At 43.0% G+C, this 20,296-nt stretch overlaps 2 protein-coding genes across 3 annotated transcripts in view; both read left to right on the top strand.

The window, feature by feature from the left end:
• The window catches only part of col5a3a (collagen, type V, alpha 3a), a 34,295-nt gene extending 29,285 nt beyond the window's left edge, over positions 1–5,010 (top strand). For both annotated transcript variants that reach the window (XM_011604082.2, XM_029836275.1), the window contains 7 exons: positions 1,038–1,073; positions 1,436–1,489; positions 1,590–1,878; positions 2,093–2,205; positions 2,352–2,420; positions 2,727–2,960; positions 3,103–5,010. In XM_011604082.2, the coding sequence (XP_011602384.2) occupies positions 1,038–1,073; positions 1,436–1,489; positions 1,590–1,878; positions 2,093–2,205; positions 2,352–2,420; positions 2,727–2,960; positions 3,103–3,249 (942 nt within the window). In that variant the 3' untranslated portion in view covers positions 3,250–5,010. The remainder of the gene's footprint in view (positions 1–1,037; positions 1,074–1,435; positions 1,490–1,589; positions 1,879–2,092; positions 2,206–2,351; positions 2,421–2,726; positions 2,961–3,102) is intronic.
• A 12,144-nt stretch (positions 5,011–17,154) lies between these two features.
• olfm2a (olfactomedin 2a) overlaps positions 17,155–20,296 on the top strand; it is a 28,636-nt gene continuing 25,494 nt past the window's right edge. The window contains exon 1 of the mRNA XM_029836277.1: positions 17,155–17,647. Within this exon, the coding sequence (XP_029692137.1) occupies positions 17,591–17,647 (57 nt within the window). The 5' untranslated portion in view covers positions 17,155–17,590. The remainder of the gene's footprint in view (positions 17,648–20,296) is intronic.

Consider the following 20,296-nt stretch of genomic DNA (forward strand, 5'->3'; position numbering starts at 1 on the left):
TATGTTTTCAGTGGCGTAAAAACTACTAGAATGCTATATGTAAATAAGTCAGATTTTAATCTCACAGATGATAATGCTTTGAATTTAAATGATGCTGTAGCAAAAAACAATTTAAGAAAGTCAATGTGTAGATTAAAAAACACTAATGAAATAATAATAATACCAGCTGTCAGGTGCTTAAATGGCAAAAATGCAGTGTTTTTTATAGACAGCCTCTTCATACGGCCGTTCATACAGCAGATTTTAAATGATATCCAGAAGCTCAGGAACTGTAGTCTTCTGCCAAGGCACAATAGTCTTCTCAAATTAAAATTCCTGGATCTACACCAACACTTAATGGGTTCTTCTATGGCTCATTGCCCATCCTTCCAGGGAGTCTCATTGAAATCAAGTAGGTTTTTTTGTGTAAACAAACAAAAACACCACTAACAGATGGATGAAAATGTAACCTCACGGTTGAAGGTAATCATTAATTATTTTTCCCCCACTGAATCACCTTTAAGGTTGGTGAGCATAAAAAACAGACTGAGCTCGTTTCTTCAGCACAGAGTTGGTCTTTTTTTTTTCTTCTTCACATTGAATGCATTTTATTTCTAAACAGCTTAAATTAAAAATCTGCACTCAGTTTCATCGAGATCCAGAACCGGGAGGCCTTTGTGTAAATTTAAATGAGCCTTGTGTTTAAAGCCTCAATTTTCTTCAAAAGTCATCTTTTGACTCCCACCATGTTATTAAAGTAGGTGATCTACACAAGCGGTGGGAGCAAAAAAAACGAAATACGGGAATTACACAAACAGAAGTTTTCATTTTCAAGAAACTGCAAAGATCTCATCATTCTAGTGTTAGTGTTTCGAACAAAAAAAGACATCAGCAGCAAGTAACTAGTTAAGTTGCTAATTTTAAACTGTCCATTTGGAAAAGGTGCTTGTATAAAAACCACCTGGCTCAAGAGATAAACAGGTGATTTTACAGTTCTTTCTGAATTGTTAGAACTCCTCACAACCTTTGATTTAAAAACACAATCTCTTCACTTTCAGGGTGTAGTTGGTGAGAAAGGATCAAAAGGAGAAATGGTGAGGAGAGTACTATTCATTGTTATTGCATGTAAAATGTGACCAGCTCCCTGAAGCCATGCAACAGAAAAGCATGTTTGTTGACCTTATCCACTGAACTGTCGTCGCAGTGGAGGCTTCAGCTTTGTGTGTTTTCATTTTTGCTACTATTTTGAAGACGTTGCTTTGCTGTGTTTTCCTTTGAAAACCACTGCAGTGTGTCTTGAAAAGCTTTGCCCACAGCCCACTGATGCACACGGCAGCATAATCCTTTAAATCAACAGCCATTTCTCCTTGATAAGCCTGGGATTTAGAGAGATGCTGTGAGTCTTCAGGTGAGATGCTGTAGACTCAAAGGGTTTTTGGCTCTTATCTTATTGTAGGGTGTTGTTGGCCCCCGAGGAGATCCAGGCGCCGCTGGTCCACCTGGACCCCAAGTAAGTGTGGCCAATAATCCATATCACATCCTCTTCATTTCCATTACTGTCCGCTCCCTTCCAAATTCACATTTTGCTCACCACTGTGTGAAACCTCCAGGGACCCCCCGCGACAGCGATTGAGCCTTTGCCGATGAGGGAAGGCAGACGGAATAGGCGAAGGCAAAACAACAGAGAAGAAGCAGCATCCAGAGAGGAAGATCTCGATATGGATGCGTTCTACCAGGGAGACCAACCCATGGAGGACTTTGAAGGAATGGAAGAAGTCTTTGCCACGTTGTCATCCATGAAAACGGAGGTGGAGTTGATGAGGAGGCCACTGGGGACCTTTGAGAGCCCTGCCAGGACCTGCAAAGAGCTCATGATGGTTCAAACAAACTACAAAGATGGTTAGTCAATCCCTTTCTTAACATATAAGCAATAATTCATTTATCCAGCCCATATTATTTTATTACAATGTATTATCCCCAGAGAAACATGGCACATTCACCCACAAAAAAGCAATTTAGCCAAAGAAAAGCTGCTTTTGATTTTATCAGCTGCATTTTTGTTCATTAAATCACAGCGTGGCATTTGATTGTCCTTTCTTTGTGTACCTGATAGGAGACTACTGGATTGATCCTAACCAGGGCTGTCACAGAGACTCCATCAAAGTCTACTGCAACTTTACAGCTGATGGAGAGACATGTCTGTACCCAGACATGAGGATTGAGATGGTACTGCCCTTAGCCACCACCCGCTCTACAGAGCTGACCTCATATACTATTAGAGCAAATTACTCCGCTTATCCCTTGAGCCTTCAAATTTTACTCATCTTTCTGTCCCTCTTTTGCCTCCTCTCTCGCTCTCTCGTTTGCTATAGGTGAAATTAGCAGCGTGGAACAAAGAGACGCCCGGGAGCTGGTACAGCCAATTCAGGAAAGGCAAGCAGGTACAAAAACATGCATCCTCGGCTCTTATTCATGTCCATGCGAGAGCATTTTTACAAATCGTTTCGCTTTTTTGTGTGGGCATTCAATGTGTGTGCTCATCTGTGTTTAAAATTGTAGTAATTTGTCTGGCTGTGAGCACAAGAGCATGACCAGCAGTTGGTTTTAGCTGCCCAGAATATCTCACAAAAAGGAAATTGACCCTCTCTCTCTCCCTCCCTCTCTCTCTCTGGCCAGTTTTCAATCTCTGGAAAAGTTGCGTTTACTTATTTGCCTTACTCTATTGGGTATTTATCTGTGTCCTCCAGTTTTCCTACATCGACAGAGATGGGAACCCGGTTGACGTCGTCCAAATGACCTTTTTGAAATTGCTGAGTGCCACAGCCAAGCAGGACTTCACCTACACCTGCCAGAATTCAGCGGGCTGGTTTGACAGTGCGTCTGGCTCCTACCAGCACGCCCTCCGCTTCAGGGGCAGCAACGACGAGGAGCTGACACAAGTCAAAAGCCCCTTCATCAACGTGGTGCACGACGGATGCCAGGTCAGTGCGGCAACATTATGATTTCATCCCACTATGATGACTGGACTGAGTGCTTCCTCTACTGTGGGAGGGAAATTCTACTGAGTTGATCCAATCTAAGATGACACAATTGCTTTTTCTCTTTAATCCTTTTGTCTTTCAGTCTCGAAAAGGTCAGGAAAGGACTGTTTTACAGATCGACTCCCCGTCGGCAGAGATACTGCCTATTTTAGACATCGCCGCATCAGATTTTGGCAAGGGCAACCAAAAGTTCGGGTTTCAAGTTGGACGAGTGTGCTTTAATGGTTAACATCTTGGGAAGTTTATAGTAAAATAAAATGGACTGTTGCCTCTGCCCGAAGCAATCGTTGCTGTTGCGCCTGTATGGGGCAGATTGGTGGTGTATTATTTAAGACTTTTTAACAGCCAAGTAATTTGGCTTCACAACAGTGGGAAGAATGGAGCAGCAACTGTGGGAACAAAGCACATTTACCAAAGGAAAAGCTTCTGATTCGATATTTCATTCTTAGTATTTCTCTTCATACAACCCTGTTTGAGTGTGCCGTGCCCTCAGTAACCGAGGAGACCATAGAGACCACTGACGAAGGAGACTTTTCTGTCTGATCAGAGAAGGAAGACAACCGGTCACGCTGTGGTTTGGGCCAGTCGAGTAGATTGTTGAGATCAGCAGAGATTGCTACTTTTTTTTTATGTCAAGTGCAACCGAACAATTCAGATTACTTATACGCTCAGTCTTCATGATGACAGTTGGTCTGGCATATTAACTGCGGTCTCATTTTCTGTATACAGGAAGGATAAAGTCTCGCATTTACATTTCATCCTCCCCAATCATCTTCATTAGTATTCAGCCGACACAGCATATTATTGAACCTGACACTTGAACGCCTAATGTTGTCTCCCTTATTGAACGGCTTCCTTCCAGGGCCTGGATAATAAGCTTTTTGAGCCCTTCATGTTGGCTAGAATTGGAGTACTTTATATGTCAGGCTAACTCTGGTATAACTTGCTGTGACGTACCTCGGTAAATAGGCTGGGGGTATTTCAGGGCAAAAATTCAGAGCATGCTGATTAAAATGTTCCGTCGCTTTAACTGCAGTCCTTCATTTTGATTTCACACATCCTTTGGAAGCATGTTACAGCAGCTGGCAGAATCTGTTTTAATATTTCTGCCTTTAATTTCAGCAATTTGTTCATATGCTGAAAAGAACATTTTGGGGTTTGTGTGACTGATGATTTGCTCTGCCATGGTGCTAAAGATTATTCTGTTGGTTTTTTTTGTTGTTTTTAAATGTCACTGTGTTCTGTGTTTTTGTGGCCAGGATTAGAGATGGAGCAGGAGGGAGGGTTATTGCTCTTTCAGCTGAAATAACGTCCTTAGAGACTGGTGCTTTTATTTCGCACATCATCTGCTGAAAGGAGGTTAGGGACAGTCCCGAGAAATGTTTTTGATCACGTTAAAGGGAAACTCCACTGTTAATCTATATTTGCATTGAGCTGTTCGATAGACAGGTAAGATTTAGCAAGATTTTTTCTTTGAAATGGCTTAAATAATTTTATAGCTGTGAAACGAAAAAAAAAAAGCTCTCCCATTCCTCATTATACATGCATGCATGCTATTATAAGTTATTCCATTATCACCTGTGGAGAAACTCTGGGATCATTTTAGCAGGAGGGGAGGGGTCGATGTGACTACACTCGGTGCTTAAACACCAACATCTTCAACATGAACAAGTAGAGCTGGGCAATTTCATTATTGTTGAGTTTCTTAGTAGAAAATTGCCCATCTCCTGCAAACCAAAACTGACTCTCCAGTTAGTCATGTTCTTACATCAGCTGCTCTATTTGCTTCACAGCATTTAAAGTTTCTTGTCATTAACTCCTCTTGTCCAGACCCATCCTGCACTGCCCCTCCTGTGTATAGTCTTTGTTGTTCTAATTTTATATACTGTACAGTTTATTCTGAGGACTTTATGAGCAGTAAGCCGTTGCCTGAATGAAAAATTAAATGTATTTGTCCAAACATGTGTGAATAAAAAAACAAAACAAGAAATGACTGGTTTTCACTTACTCTTCTTACAATTTTCAAGACCTGAACTGGTGAGAACACTATCAAATTTAACAATCTCTGCAATATCTAGTGTATGAAACAGACGTGTGCATTTTCTCTTGCAGACACTAAAGTGTTTGGCTGTTTTCCTCCTTTCTTCTACCCTCAGCCCTTGACCAAGAAAGGAAATTGTCACCTTTACAAGAAATTGTCACCTTTACCTCAAAGTAATGATTAGTCAGAGCAGTGTGAAGGTTATTTGGACAATGCAATGTTCTTCTTATATAATGTTCAACTCAACTTCTTACCTTCTGTCAGAAGAAAATATCACCGTAGTTGTGGAGAGAGCCAAATATTAGCAAATCTTCATGGAACACTAATTCACAAGAATAAACCCTGGAATTGAAAAATCAAATATGACAGCTGGAAATTGTTGATGTGAAGTCTTTGTACAGTGATAACATGCGCAAAGCATTGTGGGTGCTTCATTAGTGATAACAGCTTGCATAAATTTCACTTCGGTCTATTCCCTAACAAAAACGTCATCCCACTGCAGTGCCTGACAAAAAGAGCCCATTCTGCTACATTCTTTGTTATAGGTGCATAGCCGCAAGCTTTAGTGTGGAAATGTTTAATTGTCTTTGATGTTCAGCCCAGTTTCTTCACAGGGTTGAGCAGAAATGAGCATTACTGTTTGGTGCTGAAGCTTTCTGCCTGCTTTCTTTTTATTGTAAGACACAAGCCTGTCTTACTTCATCAATACATCTTTACTTTGGCCCCATTTTGTTTGTTCTTTTTGCTTCTTTAAATCTAACTTGTGTGCCGGGGTAGAACCCTGTTTCCTCACCACCCACCCCAGTTAGAATATGGCGTCATCTTCCATGTAAGAAATGTGTGTTTGACTGTGCAAGCTGCTGACAGTTTAACATTTTGTACAGATGGTGGAAGGACTGAAGTTGGTTTGTGCTCCACATGCTCCTCGTGTAGGCCTTGTCTGTGTGGGTGTTTGAAATCATAGCAGGCAGACAAGCAACTTTCCCCCCTGGTCCATTTCAGGGCAATGGATCATTGCTGTATGCACCTTTCCCATCAAAATCACCTGCTGTCAGAGCATTAGTGGGACTGCTTGGAATTCTTATAGAAGAAGAAATGCAATTCCAAAACGAACCAAAAAAATGTCGATGTTTTGAGCATCTCGCGTAAGACGAATACTTGGCAAACTGAGTGCCCAGATTCAAACCACAGATTGAAAACACGCCCACTGCCTCCAACACACACACACACACACACCACTCCTAATTTACCATCTGCTGAAATTTTCAGCTTTCGCCGCTACTGCTGTCTGCCTTGTCATCCTCGCTTAACTCAAGCCAACTCCAAGCTAATCCGTGGGGTCTTATTCTCCACAGTCGAGGTGAGACATGGAGAGAAACAAGTGGATGTGGCTAATATGAGAACGCAGGAAAGGCTGGCCTGTGTTGTGTGAAGCACTGAGGAAAATTCCTATCTGTGCGCTCTTCGCATCCAGGGCAGACAGTGTTAAAGATTCAATTCACACCCGATCAGGAACGCAGAAAGAATAACCACATGGGATCGGCGTGGAGCTCGGTGTGTGTGACTGCATGAGAGCAAGAAAGACAGAAAAGGATTGCTCCATGGTCCGACTGCTCAGTAGAGATGATTTTGACAATTATTTTCTTGTATAAATCAGAGGAGGCAGCGGGCGAAAGGGTGCAAGTGAGACAGACACTGAGTGATTCAGCTGTGGGAATACGCTTGGTCCGACCTCAGCGGAAAAGCCAGGGAAGCTAATCGTTTCCATTCACATGATCGCTCTGGCTGCTCCTGCATGTGGACTTGAATGCAAAGGAGTCTTCTCCCCCTCTCACTTCATCCCAGCCCACCCCACCCCACCCACCCCATTTTTCTTCGCCCTGCCTCCCTTCCCACTCTGAATGATCAATGCATCCTGTCTTGCATGAATTCCCGTTAAGGCACTGACATGGTTGTTATTCTATCACAGAGAACCTGGCATGGCAGAAATTCATGGCCACCTGGACACTGTTCATAAATCTTTCAAGGAAAAGCTACAGAGAAAACAGAGCCGTGTGTGACACACTAGGAATAAATGATGCTCAAAACTGTCATTTACTTTAAAGAGAGATACAGGCAAAATGTATTGCTTATGGTGCGAGGAGGCTGAAACACATATAGAGATGCTAATATTGTCACAGTCCAGAAAAAGAAGGCAAAGCAATCTCAACAATCACTAAATAAACTCTCCTGTAAAACTGGCAAAATCGGAATCATGTTCCACTGTGTAATGAGTACAGTTGAACACAACTGTTAATCAATGTGGTGATATGAAGCAATGTTCTAAATTAGGGAATTATTCCCTCTTTTTCCATTCAGCTTTGCTTTCATCTGTTTCTTCAGGCTTCCCTTGCAGGCTGGGCTGTAAATAAATAAGAGTCAAGAGTAACAAATGGCTGTAGGTCTTTAAATTGTACAATCGTGGGCAGGCATGTACAGGCTTTTTCGACCTTGAAGTTCAATAATCCTGCGACAGATGTTTCACATATAAGTGCTGCGATTTATTGATGTCCACCACAATGTTTTGATATAAATTCGGTGAACGATGCCAGTTTCACTGGCGTGTGTGTTATGAAGACGTACTACCACCATTTCTGAGAGGCGGTGGGTTGATGTGCGTGTGTATGTGCGCGCCTGTTCTGCCGCAGTGCTAATGAGAGACCCGGGGTTTCAGGTGCTAGCCCTTTGAGAGAACAGGTGAGTGACAGTGCTCATGAATAGTGATGTCCGACAGCTGCTCATTAACCAGGAGACTGTCTGTCAGACCAAAACATCAGCCCCTATGCTCACACGGGCACACATTTGCAAATAAAACACACCAACAAGCATGAAAATGCATGCACATGCACACTACACCACGCTGACACACCCAAGTATAGTGGCTTTGGCATCACCTTCATCTGGGTCCCTGGTGCCTCCTGCAGAGCAGAGGCCAACGTCTCTTTTCCCACTGGCAGCATGAGCAGAATCTGCCGATTACCCAGCATGCTCGCAGCACCCCCGCTGGGCCAACAGCCTCACTAAATATGCAAACACCTGCCAGATGTAAATTCTGGACGAGGCCCATGAGCAAAGGCTACAAACGATTAGCATGAAGATGTATGTTCTTTCAAACCAAACGGTCATTAATCTTTATGACACGTTTGGGAAATATTTCCCGACCTTCATATAAAGTTCTCACATAAGTTGACATTGCGCAAAGGTTTATCAAACATTGCTCCATGTGCTCTTTGTTTTAACTTGTTTGAAAATGCAAATAAGGAGAGCAACCGAACAATTATGGAAGCCAATAATAGAGCCACTGCCTCCTATAAATATCACTGGACATGAATGCCTGAACCTGTCGGACTGGGATGGGTGGACACAAACCTATTTAACAAACAAGCCCCAGAAATTATGACACTTGTAATCCATGATTATACAGGATAAACATCCTTTCAGGCAGCATCAAAGACAGAAATACCTCTAAACAAGGCCAAAGAGTGACGTGTAATTTCTTAGACATATCTTATTAGAAACTGTAAACTGCAGTTGTTATTATGGCCCCCTGCAGCTGTACAGGGTCGACATTGACCGAACCGCTGCCTTTAATCAGCTGCAGAACTGGAGCCGCTGTGCATTTGTCGCTTTCCCTGCACTGATGGCTGGTGTATGAAGGGCACAAATATGGTGTGAAATGCATTGATTTCCTGTGGAAAGAAGTGTGTGTTGCCAGAAAATTAGTTTCATTCACGCACACTGGTACTGTTAAGCCTGAATAATGAATGATGCAGTTAATTTCAATTATCTGATTTGAATTAGCATTGTCTAAACTGAATAATTGCATTGACAGAGCTGAGTATAAATTACATTAACTCGCCACTCTTGCAGAGAATTCTTGTAGGAGACAAACTGACTGCATCTAATCTTACTCAAACAGCTTCAGTTAGCTGCACTCACATTCAAAACTAGTACAAAATAGTCAAATAATTCATATTTAGTTTTAGCCACACATTATATAATTATTTATTGATTCATTCATTTATTTAAGTTACTAAAAGCTACTAATTTGAGATGTTGACAATAATCTTTGGTATTGTCTTCTGTGGACTGCGTCGAGCTGACTGGCAGCAGAATAAACTCAAAGGAGTCGGCAGCCAGGCTCATTAGCAGTCTACTGGTGCATTGAAATATCATAAACAGTCTTTTGTCAGTCAGCAGGTAGGCAAATAGATCAAATAAATCAGACAAACCCAAACAGATGTAAGTGGAAGACAGTAAATAATAGAAAATCAGCAGGTGAGAAATGTGTGCAGCTCAGGCACAGCATTCACTGCTACAGAAACTACACGTGATGAGAACTCTGGTCATTTGTTCTCAGTGCAGAACATCAGCACTAATGTTCTCATCTTTGCATACTGATCATGGAAATGTACCTTTAAGATTTGCTTTGCAACTTCGTAAAAAAGGAAAATTACTCATATGAATTTAAGTCATGTTATTAACTCCTCTTTGGCCACTTACAAAAGTCCAAACTTTTTAAATTGTGTTGCCCTGGTCATTTTGCAGATGGGAAACCGATCCAAATGTTCATTAGTACATTTGCACATGATCCAATTGTCTTTGAGTGGCCTTCAAAAATCCTCCCCCATTTATATCAACTGCAGTTTCAGAGAAAATTGTGATGGTATAATTGGAACTTCATTTAATCTTAAATAATCTGATGTTCACATAGAAGCATGTGGCTTTCACACACACACACACACACACACACGCACACACACACACACACACACACACACACACACACACACACACACACAAACGTTAATTTGCAAACACTTTTAAAATCATATCGTTCTCCTGCTGGGTTGTACACGTCTTGTCTCCAATCATAACTGCGTACACTGGGTACACACACATTCACACACACTCACACACACTAACGGCCGCAGTCACCCTGTCTTGGAATGAGCCTGGGATTGATTCTAGTAGCATCTGGTGAAATGAGCAGTCACTCTGAATAGGCTAAGGCGTCACATATTCCAGATATGAATGGAGGAGAAATAATTGAAGAAAGTGTTTTATATGTAAAAGACAGAGGAGGCAGGAGTGGAATTGAATCTCTGAGAAAATGAAGAGCGAGTTTTGTCCCAGAGGACTGTCTCAGTGTCCCAGCCTTGTTTGAAGAAAATAGAAGATAATTAGAGTGGTCAATTGCTTCCACGGGGCCAAACACCACTCGGATTCTCTCTCCCTTTATCTGTCCTTCATTCTCTCCTTCCTTTCATTTGGTGGACTCTTTTTTAATGACATCTTCTACTCAATTGTCAGCCTATGGTCTGTTTGTTTAAACTTGGTCTGCATTCTCTTATCCACCCTTTTGTTCTTTTCTACATCTCATTCACTGCTTTTCTGCTTTATTTACCACTCTCTTTTCTGCTTTATTTACTTCGCTCTTTCCTGTCAACCTGGCAGGTGTGGAACAACATCAGTGGACTGGGTTAGATATTCCAGACACATGGTCACAAGTGATGGGCATAAATCACAAGCGTTTTGAAGTGCACGAGATAGGGTCCTCCATATACTGAAGGAAAGCTCGATGAAAGAAAAATTCCCTCTCCTTTTCATCGGGTTTCATGCCACGGCATTTCACTTCTCAATTTGTGCAGCATCAAACTCTGGCCCGACACTCGTGTTCCTTGTGACTTTTACTGAGTATCCTGATATGTGTGAATATTAATGCAGCTTTAAAACCCACCAGCAGCTTTGTAGCCAAGAGGTGGAACGAAGCCATTCACCACGAATACCGGGAGCCTTTCTCTAGTCTGATCCGCTTGGCCTATCCGTTTTACACCTATCCTAGTAGCTAACTTGTTGGCATGCCAACAACATGTTTCTATAGCAACAGACTAGCCAGGAGGCCGATTCTTTTGTGTTTGGGCATGTAATGTTGCTTGAAGCCTTCCCTGGGGGCCTTTGTTGGCAAACCAGCAGACAACAGGGAATATCTTTTTTCAAGCCACAAGGAGTTAAAAAGCTTCTCCATCATCCTTCTTCTGACCCAATCCAAGTGAAAGTTCCAAACTGGCACGAAAAATACCTTTGCTCACTGGTCTGTACATATCACTTTGACGAGTGAATAAGAAATAAAGCTTCTCATCATCTCATTGCTTTGTTTTTTTTCAATTCCAATCAGCTGAGTGCCATCATAAATGAGGATTGCTTTTTACTGATACACAGCAAGTCAGGACTACACAAATGAAAATCATTGCAAAATCAATTGATGTGCTCCATAATTACAGAGAGATTCCTTGAGCTTCCAATAAGCATTTGTCTCCCAGTGTGGTCACAAACCATCAGGCAGCATAAATAAATCTTGGTGTTTTGTCCTTGTGCTCTCTCCTCTTGCACATAGCTTGTCCTCTGTCTACCCCTCGTGCTTCCAGTCCCTGGATATTGATTGGGGTCCTACTATGGTGAGGAGAGATATGATAAATAAGGAGCCAGTCACCATGATCAGCTCTCTCTCTCTCTCTCTCTCGCTCACTCTCTCTCGTATCATAACTTAAAGGGAGGGGTAATCATCATCCACAAATTTGTTCCTCAAACACATGATTGAAGGGCAATGTTAAATATTCAATTTTACCTGAAAAATTGTGGCACCATGCTTGTAATTTCCACCACTGCAGTGAAAGTCTTCAGCTAGAAACCATCGCAGATTTAATGGATGTTTCCACTCTGCTCATTATAATAGCCTGATCTGCACACACGGCAGCGTATTCTTTAACACAAACATGACACATCATGACACATTAGAACTCTATCAATCAACCCGAATTCCACTGGAGGGGGAGAAAAATGAGCAAAATTGATAGTTCCATTCTGATATGTACAGCAAAAAACTGCAATCTGCATGCAAATGCTCGCGCAACAGCGACTCAAGCGTAGCATCATCTGTAAACACGAGCACAGAGTGGGGTAAATAACTGCCAGTATCTCTTGCAGCACTAGGTGCAGCAGTGCAAGGCTTCCCCTCAGATTCTGAAAGCCCTATCTGTATCAGGAACAGCACACCAAAAAAGCAATTTGCTTTGTCACACAGAGACATGCTTGACTACACTGAATAATTGCACTGCAGCTCTGGAAAGAGCTGTTTTCCTTTTATCTAATGAAGGCCTTCAGGGGAGGGAGCCCGGCGTACTTTTTATGTGCTTGCAGACCTATACTGTAGGTGTGATACCTACTATTGGGGACATTTATATATCATAGACAACTGCAAGATAAGCAATTGTGACATTAAGAATTCCTCTGTTTCCCCTCCACATTTTTCCTCTGCAATATATTGTTTCATTCATTCTGCAAGTTGCCTTGCGGCTGTGTCCAGTTTCAGTTTTGAGGCACTCCTCTCACTCAATAATGCAGGAGCAGACCGGAGAGTAAAAATCCCCATGCCAGCATGGCCTCAGACACTAATTCGTGAGAAGTGCTGAGCCTACACTCTGCAACCTCCCGGCCTGCCCCCTCGGAGCCTGACAGAGCACTGAGGAAGCTTGAGGAGCATCAGCTTAACTGACAGAGGAGAGGAGCTGAACGGGCCTAATTGAGAACTGGGACAATGGGGGACGATGACAGGAATTTCAAAGGAAACATTGATCTTTTCTTCCACATTTTCTGTATTATTCATGTTAGTAACTGCAAAGGGCAAGTGTGATATCACCAGAGTGTCAAGAGAAGGAAACGGAGAGGGTAAAAGTGTCAGGTAAGACAACGATTAAATGTGAACAGATAGCTAAAGCCACTACAATGACTACCTATGAGCCCAGGAAATTATTTGGCCTTAGTGACTCCAAAGCATTTGTTCCACAGTTGAACTGTAATTAAGCCATCAGCCACAGTTTGGGGTCTTTAACTTTATAATGAAGGGGAGTGTGCAGCTTGTGGAAGAGCCACTATAATCATTCCATGTGCTTAATTATGTAAAACCATTCTTTTATCCAAATAGTCCCCCACTCTTTATCGTTTTTTCCTCCCTCAAGTCTCTGCCAGGTTCTAATGTTTTAATGCAATCGGCCCATCATTAGGTTACAGTTGGAGTGGGAGATTTTACATTGAAACAGTTATGTTGGGAACAATTAAGCACAAATGGCTTGCTGGAGATGCAGTACAAGCAGAGAGTAAAAGAGGAAGAGTAAAAGGACACATCTGTCTCACCAGTTAGCACAACAGGAATTTTCCCCAGATGGGCTGGGCTCTCCTGGGCCTCCTGGTGATTGCACACCTGTTCTGTCCCTGCAATCAGCTCACCTGACCCTCATTGACGCCAATCGGCTGCAGCATAAAAGCCTCATCCTCCTTGCTGTTCTTCGTCTGCATGGTAATTTGTTGCTAGGCTATCCAAAAACTTGAGATGTTTTTGCCCCTCTGATTCTCTGGCTGTTTTTGAAATGATTTTTGGATTGGATTTTGGAATCACGGACTTGGTACTGCTGACTCAGCTAAATGGTTGTTTTTGTCTATTTTTCTGCATTCAGCCACTGTCTCTTTGCTCAGCCAGTCACGCCTAGCCTCCTGCCTCAGTCTCGGTTCTCTTCCCCATCCACAACCCTTTTTGCCCCTGCTATGTTGTATTACAACAATAAACATTGTTCTAACGGGTCAGCAAAGTGATTCTCTCTTGAGTCGTAAGCACGAGCTTAACAACAGCCCCTTTAATATTGGCCAGAGGCATTACTGCTCAAATGGAGGTAGTGTAAGAAACATTTTCTCCCTCTCTTTCAAAGCCATATAGAACAAACATCAGCTCAACTTGCATGTTTGCTGAATTACAATTGGTCTGTTACTATCATTAGTGTGCTAGCCTCACTGTGATAGACGCGCTGGATGATGCAGATTATTTTTAAAAGAGGTAAACACCATCTCTCTCAGTGGCACTAATGGAGACAACCTAGTAGCACCTTCTGAAATTGATGAACATCAAACTCACCTTTTCCAGTGCCTTAGAGATCACTATATACTGCTGAGGGCTCAAGACACAGGCACACGTACCCGTGCGCTCCAGCTCCCAGACAAGCATTCTTAATAAAATACTGTGATCTTTATTAACTTACATGCTGGCTGTAATGTTTGTGTGTGTGTGCGGGAAGGGGGGTAACAAAACAGCCCTAAATGCATGAAAAATACATGAAGCTGCCACCATTTCAATGGAGCATAAAAAAAACAGCGGAGAAAAAATGTCAACAACCAATAGCTGCTAGTTTCTGTTGCTGCAGGCGACATGGACTTTGGTTTCCTCGTGTTTCTTTCCTTACGCATTATGCGTCATCTTTTCATGCAATTAAACACAAGCACGACTCGATGAGTGCAACTCGGGGGGACGTCCAAGTTCTGCTCCATGTGGATCTATCCTGCAGAGATCAGGGAAAAGGAGCCGTGTGTGTGTGTGTGTGTGTGTGTGTGTGTGTGTGTGTGTGCTGCATTTTGGTCATCGTTACATGTCTGTCAGTTTGTGTCTTCATCTGTGAAGGGCAGTCCTTCACTGTTATTCTGTTCTGAGAGGCACGAGCACGCCGCCATGTATTTAGTGTCAGTGGTGATGAGCGATGTTGGTGAATTACGGTGAGGCGCAGATGTAGAGCATAGCAGGACCTCATAGCATAAACTGCAACTCAACCTGAGTTGTCCTCCCTCTGGTTGCTGTGGTTACCGACAGGTAGTAAAGTGTGACAGTCCGGGAAAGGGTGTTAAAAGCCATGTTTAAATCCATCGCCAGGCAGCCATCTCGGATTTCACACCTTTATATCTGGGCAGTCGTCCCAGAATTGCTAAGCCAAGTAGGGACCATTAACCTTCTGACCTGGAGGCCACTTGTGTTTTATCACCTCTTACTTGTTTAGTATTATTTAAAAAAATTAGGCTTCCTGTCATCATATAAAAAAGAGGTGATCCATTCCACTGCCTTTCTCATATTTTATTCTGACAGTTAAAGATTTGCAGCCTGACATATTAACTTCTGAATAATACCTTTTCATACTGACAATCTCCAGAAAGTTTGTTTGAAATTTCAGCTTGGATTTGACCTTTTTTCACAATTAATGATGTGAAATGACAAATCAGTTACGGGTGAATATGTTCTGCTGCAGTCCATTTTGCTGCACCAGGCTGTTTGAGGTAGAAGGAGGTGTCATGGTGTTTACATAAGCATCGATCACAGTCTAGCAATCACCGAAGGGCTGCTGAACGTGTCACATACTGTTGTAATATATAGCAAAGGCCTCTGTAATACATTAGCAGGACCATCAGGGATGACGCTTGACCATCTGTGTGTCTGGTGACATGTTTTCCAGTGGGTTGGCGTGCAAAAGCCTCTCTGTATTTGTGCATTTAGCAGTGAAGATTAAACAAATACGTCATCTTTTTCACGTATGTTCTGGTTCAATAGCACAGCAGCACTGGCAGCAGCGCCAACACATACCAATAATCACCAGGACTTCCATTCTAAAATGTACTGGATGCTTGTAGAAAAAATGGAGAGGCTTCTGTTCATTAACACAATCCAATTTGACCGTCTGTGCTGGCCCGTTCGCAACCTATAATCATCCCCGGGCCTGATCTACCTGACTAACTTGTGCTTTAACCACAAACATTGCTCCAGCTCTGCTCCACCGGAAAATTGAAGACAACGTGTTAACGCTCATTTTACTCTCCAATTATTCAAAGTGAATCACTCCCGGAAATTGAAAATCTATAATGACCGGCTTTGTAATAATGGGTTACTGAAGTAGTTCCATCTAAATGTGGTGTGCTTTAAGACTGAGAAAAAAAACCATTCTGTTTGACTGGAGAGAAGCAAGAAAACAGTTGCCAAAAAAAGTCCCTTTCTTCCTCAAAGCAATAAAAAGATGGATTGGTGCAACCGCAGAGGAGGTGGCAGGAAGAGGAAGAGCAGCACAGTAATGCCTGTCTGTGGGGACTGCAGGAGCCCCAGAATATATCTGGGTTTCTACACTGCACCACAGGATGAACGTCTAGGAGGTAGGAGACCTCCTCCTCCTCGGCACGACCCTGGTCCTTTGACCCTGTTTAGTGTCGTTTATACTCAGTCCAACACCTTTTGGAGAGAGAATCCCTAATACATCAGCATTCTATGGGCTTGCATTTACATGGTCGTCTGTATCTGTTGTTGCTCTCACACGCAAATAATTAGCAGAGTTGGAAGGTGTTTGACCTGTTTAACCGCTGCCCTGCCCTTGAGAGTCCTGTGCTCATCAGCATTCACGCACCCATTAGGAGCAGTCTGGGATTCAGCATCTTGCGTTCATAGAGACACTTCAGCATACAGCCAGGGGTGGGGACAGAGCCTCTAACCTGGTCAAACCACTGTAAAGTGGATGAGTCAGCCAAAGCTGCTGCAGAAACGACTGCTGGAGAAGAGGAAAAGCAATACCTTTTGCTCTCCTCTGGTCTTTGCAGTTGCCACCCTGATGCACAACCTCAAATTCCTATTTGATTGCCCTCTTTCTTTCATGTATCTTTCAGGGGGGCAGCAACATGGGTGGAGGGCAGGCACCTCTTTTGAAAGATAGAGGGATGGATGTCACATCAAAGTCTGAATTAAACCCTTTTTGGATTCGGTGGGAGAGCTATTTTTAATGTTGTACCCGCTACAGTCTACTCGCTCACAACAAAAACACATTTAGCTGGGGGGGAAAAAAACATTCAATAATGGTTGAAATGAAAATTTTCTCCCAGTTCAGTTTCAACATCTGGCTTAAAAATAAGACTAGAACACCCAACATGGGTAAGGACAAAGGCTTTACTCAATTATACCAAATACGTTTGCTGAAGGAGTCTTCATGATATTCAAGTAAACACATTTAACTATAATGTGAATAGGGAACTGTTCACCGTTCCAAAATGACACGAAAATTGAACAATGAAAAGAAAAAAGCATCTCTCTATCAGTTGGTTGGTCAGTGAGGCAGAGAGAGAGAGAGAGAGAGAGAGAGAGAGAGAGAGAGAGAGAGAGAGAGAGAGAGAGAGAGAGAGAGAGAGAGAGATGAGTTCACGCACGCACTTACGCACGCACTGGCAGGCTTGGCTGCGTCAAATAGCACTCTTTCTTTCATACGGCGTCCGACCACGGGCGTGCTGCTCCTAGCGTTTGCACCTTGCAAGCGCAGCAGTCACCTTCCAACCTCTGCGCCTCTCCTCTGCTCCGCTCGTTCGCACATATTCCCCCGGTCCAGAGCAAGGCACCGACAGCCTCTGAAGAGTGTGGAGCAGTGGGACCGGGCTTTTTCTTTTCCTCTCCTTGTCGCACAGTCTGTGATCCACAGAAGTATCGCGGCTGGTCGCCTCGCTCCGCGCGTCCTGGTGATGAGGCTGGTGGCGCACGGCCGACACATCATTGAAGGAATCCGTCCGTGTCTGAAGAAACCGCCCCAGTAACGGGAGAGACAGCAGGCAGAGGTGCAGGAACCTCTGTTTGGACACTACCATTTCGGCTGACATGCATCTCTTTAGTGCAATGTTCCTGCTTGTGATGTTAGCTGCGATGCCCTGTAAGGTAAGAACTCCCGCATCAACCTCTGAAAACGCGTTGTGCAAAAGTTCCGAAGACAGTGCAGGTCCACTGTTTAGGCTCGATTAAATACAGGCAACTCCTTTATTCCGAGAGCAAAATTAAAATTACGCATAGATACTAAGTTCGAGGATTTGCGCGATGTTGCAAAATCCGGAGTAATTTCATTCTAGATTTTTGTAAACGTAATAAATAAATTTATTAGGGATGTATGAGTAGAATAGGACGCATCTTGTTCATTGTTTGTGGAAATTGTGTCTGTTTACAGCGCGTACCTGTCTCTGTTGCAGAGATACAGGTGTCCAAAGGAAACACCCCCATTTATTGAAATGACCAAATCCGCTGAAATCATCTGTGCGCGATTTATGGTCGAAATCGCTGCACCCATAACCCAAGCCCTAAATTAGACCAGAACCCACAAATGGTTGTAAAGTAGAGACGTGTGACGTGTGAAAGTGTCGTGCAGTGATGAATGACAAGCACAGAAGAAATACGCGCTCCTTTGGGAAAAATAAATGATGAGCTGTGATGTGACGGTTGTAAATTGAAGTGAAGGGCGGTAAATCATTTGACCCAGAAAAGCTCTCAGCAAGGCATGGACATTTGAACTTGAAGGGCTTCAGCTGGTCAGCACCGTGCAGACATTATATGGTTTGCAGACAGAGCCACAGCACTGTTTAGTAGTTCTGTGCAGCAATTTATTCAGGAGCAGGGCTGCTGCCTTCTGACTCAATTATCACCTCAGACGGAGCCAGTCAGTCCCTGTGTTGGCAGCAGCGCCATAATCTCATCAGGCTCTGTGCGATTTAGAAGAAATATGCTTGTGAATGATGGGATCAGGGTGATGGCACGACTAAAGGCTTCACGGAGTCGCGTGCAACAGTGCAGTTCTGCAACACGTGTTGAGGCCGGTGCACTCATCGCACCGTGCGCAACCTTTCCCTCCTGTCATTACGGGGAAAGAAATAGCCCGTAGATTTGTGAGGTTGAGGAATAAATTATCTATAAAATGATGCCTGGATGTGAAAACACAGCAAAGGGCACGCGTTGCACCGCGCATTAGTGTTTTTGTGCCACATCTGCAAGGAGAGTTGGAAAATTGCAGTTGACCTTTAGCAATAGTTGAACCTGCAGCCTCTTCTCAGTCTGGTGAACAGGCCGTGCCATCCACCTCAGTGCCCGAGTCACAGCTTTACCAGGAAACTGATTTAATTTCATGCGGTGTGAAACGAAGCGGACCCAAACCGCTCTACGATGATGTGCCCACTTTCCCCTTTGACTCCATTTAAAGCATCCAGCTTATTGTGTTAGTGAGATGAATACAGATCAGCTTTGCTATCCTACAAACAGCAACGCCTTCACCCATATATTTAAATAAATGAAGAATAAATCATGTCACAGACTTTTACACCGGAGATCAAGCTGGCTCGTTATCATATCTTATCCCAGTCCGCTTGTAATTGGTGTTAGGGGGAACATTTGTTCTAAGTGTTGCATTAAATATTAAAATAGGATATCCTTAATTTGATTCCACTTGACTCATTAATATGGAAAACATAAAAAATCGTCTGTCTACTACAACACCAACAACATTGAATACGTGAGAGCCGACATCCACGTGTTCTCAGTCTGAGCACACGTCTGTATGAAATATTTAGGCTGCTTTAATGAGACAGATGCAGTGCGCTTGTACGCATGCTGCATGTGTTTCTTAAGTACCCATGAACCCCTGGAGTCTTTGGCGTGAATGATACAGAAAGGCACCTGTTTGACATCAGTCCGTTCCTGACAGGGCCTTTGTGGCTCAGCTTCTTTCTGAAGCATCCACCTGGGTCGCGTGTTCTTTTCTGAGTCCTGTTTCACAAACCAAAACGTTTTGCAGAATTTATTTTTTATGTGCTATCTTCACCTAAAACACAAGGGTCATTTCAAATGTGCCCAAGGAGATTTATCTCCTGAAGAACTGAATCTTCCAAATAATTTATGCTTTAAACTCTGTAGTGTGAATTATTTCACTGTGGATTTTTTTCCAAAGGAGATTTATTTAAAAACATGAAAATAGACTAAATTCATTGACGTCCATTTCACCAAAGAGGTTTTCCTTTCTTCGTGAGACTTCAGTATTGGATTAATTGTAATCATCATAGAAAGACTCTCAAAAAATAAATAAATACAGCGGCACGAGAAATTTGTGGTGGACATAAAGTCGATTGATTTCCTGTCTTGGACTTTGAGGAACTTGATCGCATCTTTTTTTTTCTTAACCAAAACATAAAAACGAAGACTGGAAGCATCAATGTCAAATTATTCTTCTGATGAAAAAACCTCCACAACAGATTCTGTTGTGTTCACACTGGACAGTAAGCTGAACAGTCATTGGCCCAAGACTTGTGGCCCCAAACGCTCTCCGCTGTGTGGTGGGCAGTGAACAAACACTCGCTTTGGTTTTATGGGAGAAAAAACTAATTGCATTTCCTTCTCAAAGGCTCAGTCACCCTGTGTGAACCACTGGCAAGGACCTACTTAAACTGTGTCTGCTGATTTGACAACGGTTGGATTATTTTTACTTGTCCGGTCCGAGCGAATATAAATCCAGACTAACCTTTGCTGTTTAAAATAGCCGTTTACTAAGGG

This window comes from Takifugu rubripes, chromosome 5 (assembly GCF_901000725.2).
Source record: "Takifugu rubripes chromosome 5, fTakRub1.2, whole genome shotgun sequence".
Lineage (NCBI taxonomy): Eukaryota > Metazoa > Chordata > Actinopteri > Tetraodontiformes > Tetraodontidae > Takifugu > Takifugu rubripes.